This window comes from Sciurus carolinensis, chromosome 4 (assembly GCF_902686445.1).
Source record: "Sciurus carolinensis chromosome 4, mSciCar1.2, whole genome shotgun sequence".
Taxonomy (NCBI): Eukaryota; Metazoa; Chordata; class Mammalia; order Rodentia; family Sciuridae; genus Sciurus; species Sciurus carolinensis.
This window is the reverse complement of record NC_062216.1, coordinates 103,209,215-103,232,163: the sequence shown is the minus strand read 5'-3', so window position 1 is coordinate 103,232,163 and position 22,949 is coordinate 103,209,215. Positions and strand designations below refer to the sequence as shown.

At 33.6% G+C, this 22,949-nt stretch overlaps 1 protein-coding gene across 8 annotated transcripts in view; it reads right to left on the bottom strand.

Moving 5' to 3' along the window:
* Pphln1 (periphilin 1) overlaps positions 1–22,949 on the bottom strand; it is a 119,903-nt gene that overhangs the window by 34,984 nt on the left and 61,970 nt on the right. For 4 of the 8 annotated variants that reach the window (XM_047548930.1, XM_047548935.1, XM_047548927.1 and 1 more), the window contains 4 exons: positions 13,436–13,492; positions 10,765–10,844; positions 6,781–6,900; positions 1,492–1,632 (listed from right to left, as the gene is read on the bottom strand). In XM_047548930.1, coding sequence (XP_047404886.1) covers positions 1,492–1,632; positions 6,781–6,900; positions 10,765–10,844; positions 13,436–13,492 — 398 coding nt within the window. The remainder of the gene's footprint in view (positions 1–1,491; positions 1,633–6,780; positions 6,901–10,764; positions 10,845–13,435; positions 13,493–22,949) is intronic. The other 4 variants (XM_047548929.1, XM_047548934.1, XM_047548931.1 and 1 more) reach the window with 3 other exon arrangements.

Genomic DNA, 22,949 nt, shown 5'->3' with positions numbered 1-22,949 from the left:
TTCATCCATCATCCATCCCACAAATATTTGTCAGAATTCCACTACATACCAATAATTGTCCTAGGTGATGGAGATAAAGTACTAAGCAAAACAAAGTTCTTGTTCTCACAGTGTCCACTATGGTAAGGACAGACAAGGAAATAAAAACATATTTCAAGGAGGTTATAATCCCAGCTGATCAGGAGGCTGAAGCAGAAGGATCACAAATTCAAGGCCAGTCTGGATAATTTAGTGAAACCCTCTCCAAATAAATTTTTTAAAGGTTGGGGGATGTAGCTCAGTGGTAAAGCACTCTTCAATTCAATTCCAGCATGGGGGAAAAAATAACAAGGAACTTTAAAAACAAAACTCTAAAAACAAAGTGAGAGTAAAAAGACAAAAGGATAGCAATTATATATAAGGTAAAAACATTCATATCTGTGTTGAAGACACAGTGATCAAATCTTTTATTTAAGCTCTTATTTAATTGATTTGAAAACACCAATCATTTCCACATCACCAAATTAAAAGAGGTTATCTCAGTCTCCATTTTCCTTACATTTCTCTAAAGATTTGATGCTGTTGATCACCATCATTTTAAAACTTCTGATCTGTCTTTCATGGTGGCATCAACACAATCAGTTACACAATCACATTTAACTGAGATTTTTCCCCTACCCAAGCAAGGGAAGGAGATTTTAATTGAAGTGAAAACTGGACAATACTTTGAGAAAAGGCTTATTTTTTGTTCTTATTATCAAGTAGTCTTTAGAAGAGTATGTACCAATGTCATGACATTTATTCAAAGCACTAAAGAGTAACAACATCAAAAGAAGCACGTATATAAAATGTTACATTTCATAAAGCTCTTTCACATTTTATTTACTTCATTAAATCCTCATAAAATAATACCCTAAAGAGGCAGATAATCATTTCATATTCAAAGGCCTCATTTTTCAGAATAACATCACTAAAAATGAAATTTAATAGTTTATTTTTTCAATTTTTGGAAGATACTTAAAAGTATAAAGAAAAACATAAGAAATATCTGTGATTCTAATATTCAAAAATAATGTCTGCTGACATTTTGAAGTTTTTAACATCCTTTCATTCTATCCCTATTAAGTTTAACAGTTTTTTAATTGCTTCATATTAACTAGACAATGTTCTCTTAAAAAAAAAAAACAAAAAACAAAAAAAAACTTTTTTCTTATTTAAAAATAAAGAAGGATGGGCTGGGGCTATAGCTCAGTGTTAAAAAGTGCTTGCCTAGCATGTGTGCAGTATTGGGTTCAATCCTTTGCACCACATACAAATAAATAAATACAATAATTAAAAAAAAAAAAACAAGGATGGTGAACCACACTGGTAAAATGACTGTGAAATCAACTCAAACAATTCTAAAAAATTAAATAGAATTTCATAGTTGCAGGTGGAAAAAAATGAAAGTATCAGTAAAAATTTACATCTGAAAAGTGATACCAAAAATTATGAAGAAGATTGTATTCTCACCTGTTCAATCTCTTTGGTTTTTGATGCTATTGCTTTAGAGCGACTGGTTAGTTGACTGTCTTCAAATAATTCTGTGCCATCTGTTGTATTTGACTCAGGTTCTTCTGGCTGGTCAATGAACAATGGTGCTGTGGATCCCGCCTTATAAAAGAATTGCAAATCTTTACTTTTTTAAAGACACAGAGCATTTTCAGATGGCTGTGTATAAGACTAAGTGGTAGATTATATTAACAGAAAGTTCTAGGTTTAACCTATTTAAAGAGAAGAAAACTATCAATTCCATTACACATAATGAGCATATGTGAAGAGGATTAAAGAAGAAATGAATGCCATGTATTAAATTTTAGATAAGAGAAAGTCTGCAGGCTATTCCATTCTAAAATTATTTCACTCTATATTTAGATACAGATAGAAGATTTTTTTCCCATGACTATTCTTTAAGCAATCTATTTATGGAATACTGAAGGAGAAAAAGTTCAACTGAGAGTGAAAGGTATGTGCACACATAAAAGAATATGATAAAATGGAACACAGAAAAGGGTTCTACCTTCAGAAGTTAAAACACCTGACTCTTATAACCTAAGGACTTACTGAAGTCATTAGAAAATCCCACAAAACAATAATTATTATTTATATTTTAGAGCAACAACTCAACAGTGAATAAATAATCTCAGCATAGTTTGGAGGTCATTGCCTATCAATATACTGTCAATTGTGTCAAAAAAGGAGAAAGAGTTAAGTAAAGTGGTGTCCACATTTATGCATATACAAGCATAGGTGATCCATGAAAGGTACAATCCATGGGGGGATCATAAAAAATTTGGTTTTTCCCCCCCAGTATTGGGGATTGACCCAGAGGTGCTCTACCATTGAGCTATATCCTCAGTCCTTTTTATTTTTTATTTTGAGATAGGGTCTAAGTTGCCCAGGTTGGCCTCCAACTTGGGATCCTCCTGGCTTAGCCTGTCATGTTGAAATTTGACATGGCAACTGTTTTAGAAGATGAGAACTTTAGTAAATGATTAGGTGGATTTAATGCTTTTAAAGAGGGGACTTTAAGGAATGATCTTGCTCTCTTGTGCCCAACAACCTTCTTCACCTCCAGAGAATGAAGCATTCAAGACGCCACATTTGGAGACAAGACCATGCCACTGACAGACACAAAATGTCTGTCAACACCTTGATCTTGGACTTGCCAACATCTAGAACTTTAAGGAATAAATTTCTGTTCTTAGCAGATTGCCTAGTTTGGGTATTCTAATGTAGCAGCACAAAAGTGACAAAGGCCAATACACAAAAAATGTAAACTGGGGAGCATAGGAAGCATATCACAACAGAAATGAGTTTTGTAAAATAAAAAATAATAAGAAAAAAATAGCTAGGTATGGAGGTACACACTTGTAATCCCAGCAACTTGAAAGGCTAAGAGAGGAGAATCACAAGTTCAAGCCCAGTCCAAACAAGTTAGGGATACTCTGTCTCAAAATAATATAAAAAAAGAAAAGGACTGTCAAAATTATCTTATACAGCAGGAAGTGACCTACTCTCTTAGAATGTTCTAATAACCTTCAAATAATCTTCCTTTCATTCCAATGGTCACAAACAAAACTTTCACAGCTATTTAAAAGGATGCTAATTATATCTCTACAAAACTTGACTGCAACCTCCTTGATGGTTAGGATGTTGACTCTAGTTCGGTGTTTGACACAGGCAGATGCAGAAAGAATAGTAAATTTAAAGCCAGTAATTTTCTCTAAAAATGTGTGCCTTGAAATATTTAATTCTAAAATACACACTATGAGGAAAACATTCAATTGGAAGTATAGCAAATTAGGCAAACTTTGCTATTTATCCTTCCTTCAAAGACCAATGATGAGCATAATAATATATTAAAATCTCTGAACAGTGCTGAAATACCAAAACCAATCTACCTCTTTTAAACATAGCACTTCCAAGGCTAAGGGGTAGAGCTCAGTGTTAAAGCATTTGCCTAGCATGTGCAAGGCCCAGGTGTGATACCCTGCAACCACAAGAGATAAAAAATAAAATAAATTTAGCATTTCCCAAACATACTGGCAACTAGATATCTTGTTGAGTTCTTTTTCCTTCTTTAGACCATTAAGGACCCTTCGGAACTACTATTCTGTTAGAAGCTTTAAGAAATGCTTTATTAGAGCCCAACAGATAAAAATACAAAACTGAACAAAGGAATGAATTACAACATGCCTCAATACTTCAGTTTCAATGGACTTTCTGTAAACTACAGGCCTAGAAACAAATTGCTTAAAGTTATACTAATGGCAGCAAGGGAAAATAAGCTGGAATCCTGAAAATCCAATCTCTTTCAACTCATAAAAATGAATCTACAGAACATTTCTGAAGTTTGTGGACCATTACTTCAAATAGGTAACACAGAGCATTGGCACAACTAAATTTAAACACATGTATACATATATAAAAAATAGCTTACCAACTCTTATAATCAAACAAAATCCTTTTTCCAGGTTTTTCTATCAAATCAAATCAAATGTGAGTTTACAGGACCAAGGTCAAAATCCTATTTCCCACAGGAGGCTGAGGCAGGAGGATCACAAGTTCAAAGCAAGCCTCAGCAACTTAGTGAGACTCTGTCTCAATAAAAAATACAAAGGACTAGAGATGTGGCTCAGTGGTTAAGCGCCACTGGGTTCAATAAAAAAGGCATATTTCCCAAAAAGCATGAAGCCCTGAAAGCATGGCTCACTATTTAAGAGACTATGAACAAATGTTATCTATTATCTGAGAAAAAATATTAATAAGATACAGTGGTTCTAAATTTAGAAAGATAAACAACTACCTAATTTCCAGTATGAAAAAAATATCAATCTGACTTGGAAATCATTTTAGACATCAGTGTAAAATTGATATTGCTCTTCAATATTAAAGATGTACACCAAGTAGCAAACAACTTAGGTAACCTTAGTCTTACTCTCACATATATCTTTCTTGACTTTGATCCAGTAAAAGATCATGTCTGACTAATGACTCCCCCCACTTACAAATATTTAGGGTTTTTTTTTAATTTTTTTTTTTTTTTTGTAGTTGTAGATGGACAGAATGCCTTTAGTATATTTGTATTATTTTTATGTGGTGCTATGGATCGAACCCAGTACCTCACACATGCTAGGCAAGCACTCTGTCAGAGAGCTACAGTCCCAGCCCTATTAGGGTTATTTATTTTGCATTAATCCAAAATCTAGCCAAGAGTGATCAAATTTTAGAGAGAGAAAAAAAAAAAAAAGGTTAAAAAAAATCTTTATAGCAGGGTGCAGTGGTGCATGTTTGTAATCCCAGCAACTTGGGAGGCTGAAGCAGGAGGTCCCTAAGTTTGAGGCCCACCTAGGCAACCTAACAAGACCCTCAGCAGCTTACCAAGATCCTGTCTCAAAATCAAAAATAAAAGGTTGAGGATGTAGCTTAGTGGTAAAGCATCCCTGGGTTCAATCCCCTGTACCCCGACCCCACATGAGAAAAGTCTTTCTAGACCCCAATGTCACTGCCTATTCAAGTGTCAAGATCCATTCAAGCAATGAGAGAACATAAAAAGAACATTTAAAATCTGAGACGGGTGGACAATGAAATTTTTTAAAGAGTTAAGATATATAACAATGATGGGGAGCGTGGAAGATGAATAATAGAATAATATTAATATTATTCATATATAATTAAAGCCTTGTTTGTAATATATTAATCAGATCTGAATATGTATTAACATAATTAACAATTAAGCCAACAAAAAATTGGTCTATCTAAAACAGCTATTTTGAAGCACACATATATATTGTTAATATAACAACCATTATTCTAAATTATTAAGATAATCAAAATTATTTATTTAAAATAGCTCTTTCAGGGCTGGGGTTGTAGTTCAGTGGTACAGCATTTGCCTAGCATGAATTACACACTGGGTTCAATTCTCAGCACTACGTATAAATAAAAGTCCACTGACAACTAAAAATAAAAAATAAAATAGCCCTATTAAATGTATTGTTTATTATTTAAGCTTTAAAAAAAATTTGTAGCTGTAGATGGACAGAATGACTTTGTTTATTTTTATGTGGTGCTGAGGATCAAACCCAGTACTCTGCACATGCTAGGCAAGAGGCTCTGCCACTGAGCTATAGCCCCAGCCCTTATTCATGCTTTTAAATAGTGCTAGGAAAGTACTACAGGAGAGTTTGATGGTTTTAATATGTTTACTGAAAAATATGCAAAAAATATTATTCTGGCTACAATAATAAGGAAACCTTGATCTATTTAAGAACAACTGCTATCTAAATGACAGATCAGCATTTTCAAAAAGACTATTTCTGATGGGGTTTGTACTTTCTATGAACAGTGTACATTAGTGACTTTGGAAAGGACCTTTTCATAATATATGAAGATGTAGGTAAGTGTATTATTGCTATGTAGAATTCCTATGCTTAATCCCTTTAATCAGAAAACCTTCAACAAAGGTCATCCCAAACTATATGAAAAGTCAGAATTCTTCAAACATAATTTGACATTACAGAAATTTTTATATTGTCTATCATGTCAAAATTAATCCTTCTAGCATCAACTCTTTTGAATCTGAAAACTGAATTTAGTTCATGAAATCCTTTTAGAGATGTTACATATTATAAAGAAAATTTTCAGTTAATTTTCATATATTTTAATGCAGACATTTCAGAAACAATTTTCTATATACCCAAAATTATTTTTTGTTTTTTCTCAGTTTGTTTTTATGAGATTTTGTTTTCCTTTGTTTTGTTTTTTTGTAATCAAGAATCATCAAAGGTCTTAGGTAGCCCAAAGAATGCTTAATTTCATTCTTGAGATACTTTATGAAATAATTTGCATAAAACACAATGTGCAATATAAACACAGCCCACAATTCAAGTCAAATTAGATCTCTGCTCTGACTTTGCTGGTTTATGACTAGTAAATGAGCATGATTTCCTGAGATATTTTTAAAAGTAAAGTTTATCAAAATAAGTACATGAATAATCCATTTTTCTTATATTCCATATTTATGCAATTCTTACACTCCTAAAAAGTACTGGAGACATTCAGGCACAGTGTAATTAGTGAATTCAGAGTCATTCATATTTAGGTTGTTATCTCTTACATGGTTAGTTTTAATAATCCATGAGTATATTTTCCTTTAAATACATTTGAAGTACTAGAGGATGTCAGATATTTCCCACTCATAATTTAAACTCCAAAAAACCTTCAGACATGAAACATATAGGAGGAATTACACCATACCTCAAACTCAGAAATTTCAGGTAAGTTACTTTCATCTGATTTCTCAAGCTTCTCAGCAGCCCATTTGCTTGCAGCCTCAGCTAGCTCCTTTTCAGTTAGCCTACTGGGTTTGTCTAACACCTAATAAAAATTTTAAAAAAATTTCTGTTACAATACTCAAGGGCTTTAAACTTCAAATACATCAAGAAGCACACTCCACTTTTACTTAAAATCATATAAACCTTCAAATTTATATGGAGAGCAGGTACATCCTTTTTTGGCTCCTTCAAAAATACTCAAAATAGAATTCCTTTAAATAGCAATTTCTTTGAGACATATAGACTAGAACTAAATGACAATTTCATCTACATAAAACTTCAGAAATTCATCTAGGGAACAAAGCCAAAGACACAATTAACTCATACTAATTGTATATAAAATATAAAAGACATCATAAACTCATTTCAGTGTTTTTATCTTTATAGTCAATGAAATAAATGCCAAAATTTCATTAAAGAAAGTTACTGAGTAATGCAATAGGTAAAGTTCAGATATTATCTTTATAATTTATAATAAATCATATAAATTCTACTCCTTACACAGTTTTAAAACTTAAATTCATTGAGCCTACTACTATTCCTTCCTCTAACCAATTACAGTATAAACAAATTATGGACTTCGGAGTTATAGGCAGACATGGTTCTGAAACGCAGTTTAAACAATTGCTAGAAATATGACTGTCTATACATAATTAATAAAGGTTCATTTACAACACAGGAGTTAATAATAGTCACTTTACAAAGTAGCTGTGAGAATGAAGAGAGTTCAACAGACCTGAAAACATCTAGGATAAGGCTAAATACTTTTTTTGTTTCTTTTCTGTATTAAGTAAAATCTATTACACTAAAACATAGTTGAACAAGACCAATGAGTTCATGAGGGAAATATAAAAAAAGAAAATATAATGTCTACTGGATCACATAATTCCTATAATATTATTTAAAGCATATGTTATAAATTAAGTTGTAGAATAGTAAAGCACGAGTAAGGAAAACCCTTTTCTAGGACCATTATGGTAACCTGATGATTCCATTTCTTTAGAATACTTTTATTGATTATGCATTGACAGTCCTCATTTTATCCCTATCATTTCTCTAAAGTTACATTATTGATCCCAAATATACCTTTCTTCTGTATGACAGTCCTTATTTAAAAAAAAAAAATTCCACATTATGGTGCATTACAATTAATATAGTACTTCAAATAAAAAAGTACTTCTATATGCAAATAAACAGAAAAAGTATTTCAATTAAATAAAATTCCACGAAGGTTATCCACAAAGTGTTATCACTTCAGCTTATAAACTAGGAAACTGTGGCCAAAGTTCCCAATTAATACTAAAAAAAAAAAAAGCACTTGACCTTCTTCTATATCTAATTAATCTCACCAAACTACTGGTTGGTCACTGGTAATATTTACAGTATATACATACATGGAGTTGTGGGAGTAAAATACCCCATTCCAAATATACCTCTTTGTGACATATTTTTTTTTTGTGACATATTTTGAGTTGATTGTTCAGAAAAAGTGCAGAGCTCTACAGAAAAAGAAATTTATATTTATCTACATGAGTAAAGGAAGAGGAGGTTGTAAACAGTTTTTTTCTTTGAGATCCCCATATCTGCCTAAGACAGGGTTTTCAAAGAAGAGATTTCAGGCCTGACATCTGGGCCAAAAAGATCACCACAGGTGGTTCTCAGAGGCTGATACCTGGGAAACTGTGTCTGCCTAATAAGATAGTTTTATACCACACAGTACCTTTCCTGAACCTCCCTGTGGTTTGTTATTACGTTCCCTGGTACAGGACCCCTAAACCCCATTCCCTGGTACACTGCAAAGTATTATATAAACTTTGACCACCTGACCCTTTCCTTAATCTCATATTTTCTGCGTGGCTCACATGCCCAAGCACATAATAAATTTTTTGTTTGTCTTCTATAACTTTGTCTACAATCAGTTCATTTCATAGACTAAAATTACCAAACCTTCAGAGGAAGAAGAGAAAATTTGAAACTTCCCTTCAAAGTAGCCACAAGTAAGCTTAAGTACCTGGGCTCCAATACCCTGTCCATATAGAAGGTTAAAAAAGGTATCATAAAGCAATATCTTTATTACTACTTAGTAATATAAAGGTTTATTTAAAAGGTAGAAGAAGAAAACACACACAAATATATTCAAGAAAAAAATTTATATTTAATTTTTTGGGGGGTATCTTTTTAAGAGGGAGTTATAGAAAAAAAACCAAATGTTTATATAAGTTCTCACTAGAAAACAATGAAGTAAAAACCTACTATAACTTACTCTACTAATCCATTATTAAATGTGTGCACTTAAAAAGCTATCATATGAAACTGCCTTCTAATAGAAAATAAACTCTGAAAAAGTATTCCTATTTAAGGGCAGCAATAATGTTTATATAAAAAAAGTCCTCTACCAAATCAGATCTATGAAATAAAGCTTTTCATAACTACCATGTGACCCTTGGCAAAGGACACAGGGGGCTACACTTTCCTAATATGTAAAATACAGATCTAAATTTGATATTTTGATACCATTTTAAGATTTTAGTCTATAACAAAAGTGCAACCATCTACATGAAACTGACAAAAATGACTAAAATTCATTATGGTTGTTTCCCATTAAACATGTTTTAACATGGAGCACAAAGCCCTATTTTAAAACTTATTTTCAAATAGCAAGGTATTTCAGGGAAAATTAAAATTTCATATGTAATAATTTGAGTTTTCATGGTGACCTGACTTGAGCAGATATATCCTTTATTAACTGACAAGAAAAAAAGTCTTTCAAGTGGGTAAAGCACCCTTGATTTGTTTAAGACAAAACCAAAAAATGTGATCAATTTTTGCTATTTAAAACTTGCCAGTCCAGGGCTGGGGATGTAGTTTAGTGGTAGACCACTTGCCTGGCATACATGAAGCCTGGGTTCAATCTAGCACCATAACATAAAAAAAGCAACCTGTTACTCGAGAACTCTCCAGACTTTGAGAAAGTTCTAATGATACAAATTGTCACAAACTTTTTTTCCCACTGAGACAAAGAAGCAGCTGCCCCTTGAATACCCAGCACAGACTTCCAAGTGATCCTGAAAAGTCAAAAATAATAAAGGGAGAAGAACAAAAAGGAGAGAAAATAACAATTGTGGGCAAAAAAAAAAAAAAAAAAAAGGGTGTGAAATTTGTGAAGATAACAGATGGAATAGCAATTCCTCAAATATTAATTTCTATGGTTAACAAACATGGGGTCTGTCTTTTCAACATGTTTGGAGATGCTGGGAAGTGAGGAATGAAAAAGAGTGATACAGTTTAAAAAAGTAGCTATTCCTTGAGAAAATTATTTAACTTCTGAACCTCCAATTTGCTATAGAATGGAGATTTATGCCTACCAATATCATGAAATTTCTATATGAATTAGTAAGAGAAAATACTTAAGACCCAAAACTGACTAGTTACAAATAAATCTTAAGTCTACCTATACCCCACAACTCCCAAAACAAAAGCAAAAATCTACAAATATGGGGCTGGGGCTGTAGCTCAGTGGCAGAGTGCTTGGCAGTCATGTGTGAGGCACTGGGTTCGATCCTTAGCACCACATAAAAATAAATAAAGGCATGTTGTCCATCTATAACTACAAAAAAAACTTCAAATCTACAGATATGCCCCATCTGAATATTTATTCTCACCTGATTACAGTCTAGATGAACAAGGGCTGTAGCTGTAAATACTAATTTTAGCATAACCTGGAAAAAATTCTATGAGAAAATTGTTCATTTACTCTGCTAGCTATTTTAAAGTGGTAATTACTTAAAATTCAACTATTTAAATGCAGCAAATCAGCTCCACAGGTACGATTATACATGCTAAGAGCATCTGTGCTAGCCAGTCTTATTTAATTTTATTATTATTCTTTAAACTGAAAATAACAAACCTTTGATGAAGGAACTGCTGACGAACTTGACGGTGAAGTGTCTCTTGATGTTTTCAAAGACTGGACAGGTCTTTCTTTACCTACACAAGAAAATATGAGATTTTTCTAGCTCATTTGTTCTCAAGTAACTGTGTAACTGAATTAATGGGGAAGGATCATATAGTTATTTTAGTGCATTACATTATTAAAGTATGTTAAAATCTAAAACTACCTCTCTCAAGGAGACTGACAATACCAAATATTTAAAGTAACTCAAAACCAAATGATATATATGGCAGTCTTGGCCACACCAATATCAGTTATCAAACTTGGAACTACAGAGAAGATGCTGAGAAAGGCAGAACACAATTTTAAATCATGAATGCTTCCTTTGCCCTGTTACTACATGTTAATATTTAATATATCACAATATAAACATGCAAATAGTTATTGTAGTTATTATAGAGTTAGAGACTAACTCTCAAGGACAGCTATGTATAGGAAATTTAGATACTCCTGAAATGTTTATATAGTTATATAGTTTAAAAAGTAAAATTAGAAAACTATAATTCAGGGGCTGGGGTTGTGGCTCAGTGGTAGAGTACTTGTCTAATATGTGTGAGGCACTGAGTTCAATTCTCAGCACCACATATAAACACATGAATAAAAGTCTATCGACATCTAAAAAATATTTTTTAAAAAACTGTAATTCAGAGCACTAATCCAGAGCCTGGCATGAATGAATTCCCAAATATTTGTTAGATGGCATAAAATACATCTCTATGAGATTCAAGTCACTAATCCTATCTTAAGTCACTTCTGATACTCACAGTGCTATATATACACCATTTTTTTTTTTTACAGAAACTTAAGCTAGTAAATACATTTAAGCAATATTACTTAGTAGGTTCAACAACAACCAAAAACACGTTTAAATATAATCTTAAAAATTAGTAACAATGTTACTGATAGAAAAACATTTCACTAACTTGTCAAATTCCCTGCTCTTAATTACTAGGGGGAAAAAAAAAACAATAATATGGAGAAAAGAAGAAAGTGGCATCAACTTTGAAGTCACACAGAGCTGATTGAGACTGGATAGTGGGTTAAGGCCAGGAGAGCAGTCAAAAGCAAAAGCAAAGGCAAAACTTGAAACTGAGGCACAGCCAGTTTCAGTCAAAATGCCTCTTTCAGTTCTTTCTCACAAAAGCCAAGATTGCTAAGCGAAGGCCTAGAAACTCAAAGGTTTCCAAGCACCTAGAGCAATAGTGAGTTAACACCTCTCTTCCAATGTTCTGAAGACCCAAGAGGTTTCTCTAGACCCATGGCCCTCAATCAGGGACAGTTTTGTATCTCCCACCCCAGATACTGAGCAACATGTGAAGTTATTTTTGATTGTCACAGTAAGAGAATGCCATAGGCATATACTAAGCAGAGGCCAGAGGTGCTACTAAAAAAACCTGTTGGAGGAACACCCGCATAACAAAGATTATCTAGCCTCAAATGTCAATAGTGTTGAGGTTGAGAACCCCTGCTCTAGACTGAGTATTCCAATTTTGAAGCTAGAACAGTTTTTAAAAAGATATAAACCTAGAATTTGGGATACCACAATCCTGGTACCATAAAAGGCTTTCATACTAAGCAGGTTTAAAATTTCTTGTATGCCTTAAAAATCAAAAGAAACATGATACAAACCATAATTACATCACCAAATAGCTAAATACATGATTTATTTAGTTATTCCTTATTGTATTTCCATTGCATGTGGTTGAACTCTACATCACACTGAGATAGTATCAGTCTATTCCACTAACCAAAAGTTCATAAAGGAACAAGTATCACAGCTCATTCCTTTTTGAATAGCCACAGCCTACTTAGCTCAAAGCCTTAAAGAGTAGGCATTCAAAATTAGGTAAAAAAAAAAAAAAAAGGTGAGACTTATTTTCTACCTTTAGCATGCATTTACTTCCCCATTCTAATCAGATATGCAAGCCCTTGAAAGATGAGGTGCTGGACCAATCAGCACAGCAGGCTATACTAACTAAAAGCATAATTGCAAGCTCACTTCTAACATGCATGTGCTAGACACAGAAGAAAAACAAAAAATCTGTCACAAGCAGCTGTTAATCTCTTATTTAGTATTTCCTTTATAAACAGGACATCAGTACTGCAGATATGCCAGATATGGTCCCCAAGTGTAGTCTTAGGACCTTTACTGATTTAATATGCTCAAAAGCTAATCTAGACTGATGTCAACTGATCTCAGTGTGCAGAAGCAAAGAAACACTAATGGGCAGGGCAGGCAGTTTATCATATATCCACATATATTCCTTATACCTATTTACATAGGGACAGGCAAGAAGCAAAGGACAAAGAAAATGATGATGGCAGCAGAAAAAGCACAGAAAAGGTAAAGAGAAACTCCTTGATCCTACCTGCTAAGGGTTTATCTATTCTATAGATCTAAGCGTCTCATGGGTGACTATATTCCTGCCAGGAATGACTATCCTGTACAATGAACTCACATATCCTCCCAAATCCTGTTACGTAAATCTGTGGCAATGCTATCCAACTCTAATAACAATAATAGACTAATGGAGCAGTTATATATTTTTCCCATTTCCATTACCTCTACCAATTCAAGCCTCCCACCCCTTGAAAATCCCAAATCAGAATCTAGCTCAAAACTCACCTCTTTCTGGCTTTCCTTCATTCTGCCGTTTGTAGGAGGCACCAACACGAACAGGCTCTAGGGAAAGGTGGGCAGGGAGGAATTAACACCAGCACCTCTGTGCCCAGGCAGAACAGATAAGAACCCAGAAGTAGGAACAACAAGAACAGGAACTTCTGAGTATTCAATGGTGACTCTTTCCTACTCTGCCTTCAAGCTGGGCTGCCTGAGCAACCACCTCTGAGGATGAATCCTAACAGAGCAGGAGAAACATCTCTGTTTAAGGTATGAGAGACCAAATATGCCATACAAAGTACAAATCTTTGGCATACTGAGATCACTATTCAGAGAAACAACAGACACAGGAATAGCTCTTAAAAACTGTTCTTTTGTAAAAGAAATGTATATCTATCTACATTAACAAACAGTAGATGCAGAAGAGGCTTTCTTTGAGGTTCCCTAAATCTGCCTAAAAATGAATCACATCACATCAAGAAGACTAGAAGTTCAGCACCTGAACCAGAGACTTTCAGGCTGTCAACCTATTCTTTTGAGAACAACTCAGAGATTACCTGAGACTTTATCTTCATAGCAAGAAAACCTTTTCATTTCAGTGTATTCTTCTCCTTACCATCCCATAGCTTATTGACACCTCCCCACCTGAAGCCCCAACCTTCTATTCCAGTGCCACATACTTCAACCACTTCGTCATTCTTTGAGTCTTATATATTACAAACACATGTAATAAATTTCTATTTCTTTTCTCCTGTGGATCTGTCTGTTGTCATTTTAGTTCAGATTCTGTTACAGAACCATCAGAGAATATAGGGAAAAGTTTTAAACTCTCTTATAGAGGACAACTGGAAGTGTTAATTTGAGGCCAGTCAAGGACAGCATGGGCAGAAAGGAATAAGAAAAGGATCAAAGATGAGACATCAAGAGAAGAAAAGGAACACTTCTGTTCATTGTTGCAAGTACCTAGTCTAATCCACCCCCCATAAAGATCAGATTCGAAGTACTTGTAAAGAATGAGACACATACACCAAGTCAGGAGTGAAAGATGAATTAACACTAGAAATCAAGAACAATATTGGGGAAAATTTCAAATAGTCATTTTGATTTGCTTTCAACAAACAGCCTATTACTAAATCTGGATAATTCTCCTTAAGCAAATTCTCTTATACATAGATTTTCTTTTAAAAAATCCACAGCTACATATTTAGAATCTTGAAGCATTTTTTTAGCTTCCTTGTCCACAAACTTTTAATGATGCAGATAGAATCAACTTTCTAAACAGTCTAAATATACTAATGAGGAAGCTCAGATAATTCTCCAAAAAGGGTAAACTTCTTAACACTTATTTAAAATCTTTCTAAAAAACACCCTTTTCAAAATTGTTTGACACTGTCAGTAACTTGCCTTGAAATACATTTTAAGAAATATCAGACAAATAATGCCACCCTAGTTTTGCAATAATGTTACTAAGGACACTGTATTCTTTTCTCATTATTCACTGATATTTCTGGCATCAGGCAAGTTCTTGTTCATCCTGAGCAGCTGATCTGCTTTTATATTAGTTACACTATGGGCATTTTTACTGTTCCTTTACTGTTTGCTATGGTTGAACTCTCAGTTCATGTATAGCAATTGTCCAAAGCATTATGACAGACATATACTTTATTCTTACTTATTTCATATCCTTATTTCCCTTTAAAATAAACTTTTTCACCTTTTTGTTTTATAAAGTGTTTTATTTCATTAAGCTTCCTCAAATTCTTTTTCAAATCAAGAGATAAGAATAGTGGTATTTTATAGACATGTCCAACTCATACTAGCTAGTTGAGAGTGGATCGTACCCATCCTATCAAATTTTGTGTTCAATTAGTTACTATATGTTGATAGCTTAAAATCAACCAAGATGGGAATATTCACTTGTTTGATATAAGCAAACGTAAAACATAAGATCTTTTTAAACAACACACCACTGGGGATGTGTTTATTAATTTTGCTTCCAAATTTCAGAGACACTGTAATTATTAAGACATTTCATTACAGATTCCCAACCATGTTGCCTTAAATAGGCCTAGATTCTTAACAGGTCAGTAAAACCACACATTATAATTGTAGAATCATGAACAAATAAGTAGTTACTAAATCCATACACTAAGTGTTGGGGTACTTTCTGTAACACTAGATTTAATAGTAACAACGCCACTATGCTTAAACTCTTTATCCTAAAGTTTCCACTGATTTGCTCATATTACCTGAAGTTTCTACTGATTTGCTCATAATAAAACTTAAGATCTCACTCTTTCCCTTGAAACTTTAATGACTTATAAATATGATTTTCTTAATATTTTGAAAATTTTGTTTCCAAGCTTGTAAAAATTACTTTTCTGTTATTATGACAAAATATCTGAGGTCACCAACTTATGAGGAGAAAAGCTTTACTCTGGTCACAGTTTTGGAGGTTTCAGTCCATAGTGGCTTGGATTGCTTTGGACCTATAGTAGGTAACACACTATATCATGACGGGAAAATGTGACCGAAAAGGCTTGTATACGTCATGGCAGCAGAAAGAGCAAGAAGGGGCTGGGGTCCCAATATCCCCTTGAAGGGCACATATCCAATAACCTAATTTCTTCTAAGTAGGCCCCACCTCTTAAAGGTTCCATGACCTCCCAATAGCAACACAGGTTGGGGACCAAGCTCTTAACACATGGGCCTTTTTGGAATATTTTGAATCCCCAGTGCCTTTGTATTTGTATGTCCCCATACATCTTCCTAACTATATCTTTCCTTTTCTATTGTTACTTCTTATTCCCTTTTCTTTTCTTTTAGGAGTGTTCCTCCTAACCTCAATTCTTTTTGCTCTGCTATTCCTAGTTTGTTCCAATCAACACTATGAATCACATCTCTCAAATCTGTCCCTTCTATTCACTGTTCTACATTTTAACTGACAGAATGTTATTCACTAGCTACTTACTTATTACCTCAAATTAATCTCACTCATTCTAGCAAGCAGACACTAACTTTCTGCTTGACAGCAAGGTGGAAAAAAGGGACCAAAACACTCCTGACTTTGCTGTGATTTGCTAAGGAAAATGAGTATTGCTGGGCACAATGACACACACCTGTAATCAGTGATTCAGGGAGGCTGAAGTAGGAAGCTGCAAATTCAAGGTCAGCCTGGGCAACTTAGGGAGACCCTGTCTCAGAAAATAAAATGGGCTGGGATGTAGTTCAGTGATAAAGCTCCCATGGGGTCAACCACCAGTTCCACAAAAAAGAAAATGAATCTTAAATTAGGATGAAGAAACCAAGAAGGAAAATTCTGTATGTGGCAGTACAGAAAAATTCATTAATACTGGTGAATTAAAGAAAAAAATGGAGATTAAAAATACAATTTCAAATAGACTTTCTAACTTTAGATGGTTCAACTTATAATTTTCCAACTTTACAATGGTAGAATAGCCATATGCACTCAGTAGAAACTGTACTTTGAAAGTTGATCTTTTCCAGGATTAACAATTTATCACGTAATATTCTGACTGAATGCAGAGAAGTGGCAGCAGGCCACAGCTCCCAGTCAGTCACATTGATCACAAGAGTAAACAACCAAAACTTTATAGTGTACTGTGTTGCTAACTATGAAGTTCAGCACGTCTGGTGCATTAAATGTATTTTCAACTTAATATTTTCAACTGATGATGGATACAGTACTACTATAAGTTAAGGAACATTTATACTGGTTCCATAACACCAGATATAAAGTTTTTTTTTTCCCCACTGAAGTAAAAGCAAAAGCTGGAGAAGTAGCTCCAGAAAATATTCAGGAAGTTCTGCAAGAATTTCACAGTATTTGTTGATTCACTGAATGTAATAGTTGAATACAAATCTATGATCTTTCAAAAATGCTTTCTTCCTGCTGTATTTTCCTACTGAAAGCAAGGATAAGCCTCACCAGAGACATCCATCTCTATCAAGGGCTATTCATTATTATAACTTGTAAGAACAAAGGATATTGCAGGAAAAAAATCCAGAAATCAGAGATAATGAAGTTAGGGGTTATGTCTTGTAAATTACTGACTTGATACAGTCCTTGGCAAATAACCTAACAAAACCCTTCAAATTCAAGAAACAAACTTCACAGCACAGGTAGTACATTTATCTCTCCTTTGATAGCTGAAGATCTGAAATAGAAGATGGCTGGTTTTTCTGGACCATGGACAAACACAGGAGAATTTGGGGACTCTTTTTAGGAAGAACGTGATTTCTTGAAGATTTACCAGTTCATTTCAGGTTTGAAACAGAAAATGGGCACTTGTGCCCATTGTGTCAATCCCAGAAATATGTTCTTGTGTTAAAGATAACCAAAAATGATGGGGAAAAGATACTGATAGAGAGATGAAGAAACTTTTGCACCATCTCTGCTGCCCCTGGTCCCCAAATTTATCAGGTCAGATACATGATAACTTGAAGTAAAGTCCACTGACTAGGAACTCTTCAAAGTGCCCTGCTGAGTGCTGCTCTAATACATCTGCTAAAAGCACGTGAAGCTTACTCTTATGCATAAGCAAAATACTGTATCATCTGTACACATTATGAATGCTTGCTACTGAGAGAACATACTAAGTCCCAAAACAAGGACATTATAAAATATCTCCACATCTGGTATTTATCGATTACTACTTTAAAACCTTGATCATCCAGATGCCAGAAAAGCTACACCTCCTAGAGTTCACCCACGAAACTCATAGCCAAAGCTCTCTTTTGACTAAACGATGAGTTCTCAAATAAGAGTAATACATTATAGAATCTAATTCAACAGCTAATTAATAGTGTGAATCAGTTAACAGCCCAAGACTTTTCAGGAAAATATTAAATTATACTTCAGGAATTCCAAATGAATACTGCTAATTCTAATAAATCTTCTCTACAAGCATCCTCCCACAAACTTCTACGCATCCTCAGATACCACCTAAAATGCTTATTCCTATTTAATTACTATTTGCTTGCCTCTTTAATTAGATTATAAACTAAAAATGGTAGAGATCTGTATTGCTTGGCAAACCATGTACCTTCAATACATTTGTTTGTCAAAAGACAAGTATAAGTACTGAACACAAATCCAATAGTTCCAACTAAGAAACACTATGATATGTAGCTGCTAAGAGAATGGCTTTAGCCTCCCTTTCTAGTATATAAGATGTAATGAAAAAGTTTTATTTCCATATTCCCATTACTATTTCAAACCTGCACAGAAAAGTCTTCTCTCTAAATGCAAAGTTAAACTCTAAAATTTTATTTAAAAAAAAAAAAAAAGTTTTATGTGGGTGCAGTGGTGCACACCTATAATTCCAGTGATGCAGGAGCACAGCGAATGACAGCCTGGGCAACTTAGCAAGATCTCAAAATACAAAATAAAAAGGACTGTTGGTGTAGCTCACTTGTTGAGTACCCCTGGGTTCAATTCTTAGCACCACACACAAAAAAAATTTATTCATAACCAACAGTTCTTAAGACATGCATCTTTTCCCACTATAATGAAGTTCAACAATGGACTCTTCCAAAATAGTGGTATCAAAATAGTGTTAATTCTTGAACGCTTTTGGTTCAAGAACAAGTATTTTTAAAAGAATTAATCAGAGATGAATGTCTTTCTTTGAAATACTTGCCAAAATCCAGAAAATAAGAGGAAGTTAGGCTTGAGAAACACAGAGACAGGACAACAACAAGATGTCTACAAATCTTCCATAGCAATGATATTTTTTAAGATCAAGCAAAATGCTACACAGTCTCATTAATAAATAAGCATCACTGGCAAATTTAGCAAATATATAGAATAAACTAACAAAGAGGTAGTTTGTAAGTTCCTGCAAGCCACAATGGATTTATAAAAACAAAGCAAGGCAATCTTTATGTCACTGTTTGATAGAGGAAACACTTTGCAACTTAGAATTGCCAAGAAAGCACCTAACAAGGTCTTCCAATGAGATCCCCAAGTTGAAATAAAGACAGGTAATAGTAAAGTTGAAGGATCACAACTGCAAGATGAGTAACAACAAACAACGCTGATCAAAGCTTGAGGTTAACAGAACTCTAAAGGTATCTATATTTGGGTTTATGCTACTTGCCAAAATTATTAATGATTAATACAAAATGCATCAGGCATACTTTATTTGCCAATAAAGCAAACAGTTCTTCATAGGTGCTACTATAAATAGAATCACTAAAGGAGACTTAATCTCTGTGGAGAGAATAACAAGCTAAAACTAATTAGATGAAACCTGGCATTCCTATATATACATTTTTAAATATATTAACTATACATAAACAATTACACCTGAAAAGATGTACAGCCTGAAGGGCATTTTGTTTAATAGTATTATATGTGAAAATGGCTTTGGTTTTAGTTGCCTTCGATCTCATTAAGAGCCAGTAATAAATGTAGCTGGCAAAATAAAAGTTTACTTCTGGTGTCACAACTTAAAAGGAACGGAAGGAAAATTAGGAAAGAAAAGATTTAGAAATCATACTGAATAAAAGTAAGGAACAACAAAAGGAACCATATATATTTAACTCTGGGGAATGAAAGGATATGAGAGTACTCCTCCAGTATGTAAAAGGTTACAAGAAAAAAAAAAGAAATATGTTTATTTATATATGTGGCTTAAGAAAAATAACTAGTATTAAGTAGATGTTAGAGGAAAAGATTATTTTATAAACAATGAGCTACATACAAAGGTAGAAAGACCAAATTGAGATATTATAAACTTATTACAAGACTTTAACAAAGAATGAGTATGAGACTGAATTTAATGGTTTCTCATGTCATTTTTAATGCTACTATCCTAAATAAAAGGTAAATGATGAAAGAAAATGAGCTTAAAAGACAGTCTCCACTGTCAGCATCTAAATATGAACAAAAAGGACCAAAACTATTACTTTCAAAGTTATGTCCAGGTCAGCCTAATTAACATGAGAGTCAGAAAGTTCTTATTAGTGAAGTATGGGAAGAAAACAAGTTTGATTTAGAAGGATAATTAGTCTGAAGCAATACAAAGTTCCATAGGATTTACTGAAAAAGGTAAGTAGAAGATACTTAACTGTATGTGAATATAAACACAAAATGAGAAATAGGCACCTGAGTTGGAAAAAGTAGTTAAATCATTCTGTGGCTTATAATTAAGAACATAAATGAGATATCAGAATGCATGTAAGAATTATGAAGATTTAGTCCTTTAACAGTATAGTCAAACTACTAGTTATTATTAAAGCAGGCAAAATTACTGAAAAGTTGTGAACAAAAAGCAAAAATTTTGCCTTTATGCCATGTACAGAGAAACAACACGTATCCCATTTGTTTACAATAAAAAAAAAAAAGCAAAACTTTTTAAATTAAAGAATTAAAAGAAAGAGGGCATAAGGAATAAAAAAAAAAAAAACCACATGGTTATTTTAATCCATTGTCTATAAAAAACATTTAAAATCTTTACCAAAATTTCAACTACATTATAAACTAAATTTCAACACACTGTGAAATAATCTGGCTTAAGCTGGTGATAACTAAAGGATCCTATTCCTTGGTATTTCTTTAAGGAAATTAAGGCACCATTAATTTATTATCATTACTATTATTATCTGTGACATTCGAATAAAGCAAAAACTAATATCACAAATGAGTGTAATAATTTACTTTTCCATTTATTGTTCAAACCAAGACTTCTCCAGTTTAAGACTTCTTGGCTTTTTAGTAAGATGATCTTATGTAAGTATTCAGAAAATACGAAAGGAATATAGAAAACACTTTCTTAGTATAGCCTAAGTAGTTAAGGAACCAAAGTAACTTGTAGGAGTTCTCCCAGAACAAACCCTTACCTTCATTAAAGAAATTAACTTTCAAAGTTAAAAGATCAATGAAAATAAGGAATTAGCAAAGTCATATGCTCTGTATTTCAATTTGCCCCATATTTTGGGACCCCCAACTTTGGTATCTTCCCACCACTCCATATATTAAAGATATTAAAGCTCAAATGATGGGAACAGTGTACTGGAGATCCCAGGACCAGGAGCAAGCATCACATTATGACTCATGTATATTTCATCTCAAGACTTTAGAGTTTGGATCACAAAGCAGCCAAGTGCATAAAGAGAGAAAAAATACTCCCCCAGAAATTTGTTTTAAAGGACAAAAATACAAGGGTAATTCACCAATTCTACTTTTAATAGCTTCACTATAAGCTATTGAGTAAGAATCTCAAGTTTTCATTTTAATATTTTATTTATGTTTTGTTAAAAAGGCTTTATTATCAGTTTCCATATTTTCTCCCTCTAAAACAAATTAATTGATCTTGATTTAAGTCACACATATTCAGAAAAGAAATACTTAAAGGGCATCTGGCTGCCAGGTGTGGTGGCGCACACCTGTAATCCCAGCAGCTTAGGAGGCTAAGGCAAGAAGATGGGGAGTTCAAAGCCGACCTCAGCAACATAGAGGCGCTAAATAACTCAGTGAGACCCTGTCTCTAAATAAAATAGGGCTGGGGATGTGGCTCAGTGTTTAAATGCCCTTGAGTTCAATCCCCAGGATCTACCCTGCCTCACCCACCCCAAAAAAGGGCATCTGGCTAATTTACCATATGTTTGTGCAGGAAAGCACTCACTAAAGTTTAGAGGCAGTTTATCTTGAAGGCTTTTTGTTTTTGTTTGGGGCTTTTAATATATGAGTGGGAGGAAGAAAATGCTCATTAATATTACATTCCACAGTACAACTTCCAGTTTCCCAGAAGGGTCTCAAGCATATTATATTAAGCAATCAGGAACAGAAGTTGCTATGTTTGTTTTTTGGTTTTAGTTTTTTTTTTTTTTTTGGTTTGAGGGCTTTCAAATTATATTCTTAATTCTTATATCATCATTCATACACCTGTAACCAAAAACATGTTTTTTGGAAAACCTCACTCTGCCTAGCTCTGCAAATTAAGAGATAACTGATAATGTTTGCTAAACACAGATCCAGCAACAGTTACATGAGAAGATAACGTGATGATGACAAGTGGTTTTCCATCACTCTCATCATGCAGGAGGCAGAGGCTACTGAATTAAAACTCTTATTATTTGAAAAAGACACTAAATAGGAAGAAAATTAAAGGGAAGTAAAAGAAATATCCTGAACTTTTCTGATTTTGTATCTTGGCTTACAATTTCCTCCACTTAAATACACTTCTGCATTTATAGAAATCTGAAATAAGGTTAAGCCCAAATGTCATTTCCTCCTCAACATATTCTTTCATCTCCAGAGTGAGAATCTCTCTCACCTGGACATGTCTATGTCATTTTAACTTATTTAAGACATAACATTTCGTGTATCTGAGTTATACTTTATATATGTTAACATATTGATAAAATTATTATTAGCTGGTGGAAAATACACCAATACACCAACACAGTCTAGTATCTTAGTGACAGGACATCTTTGTATCTATCAAAGTGCACTGCATGCAGGAGGCATGAGGGAATCTTTTCTGATGAATGA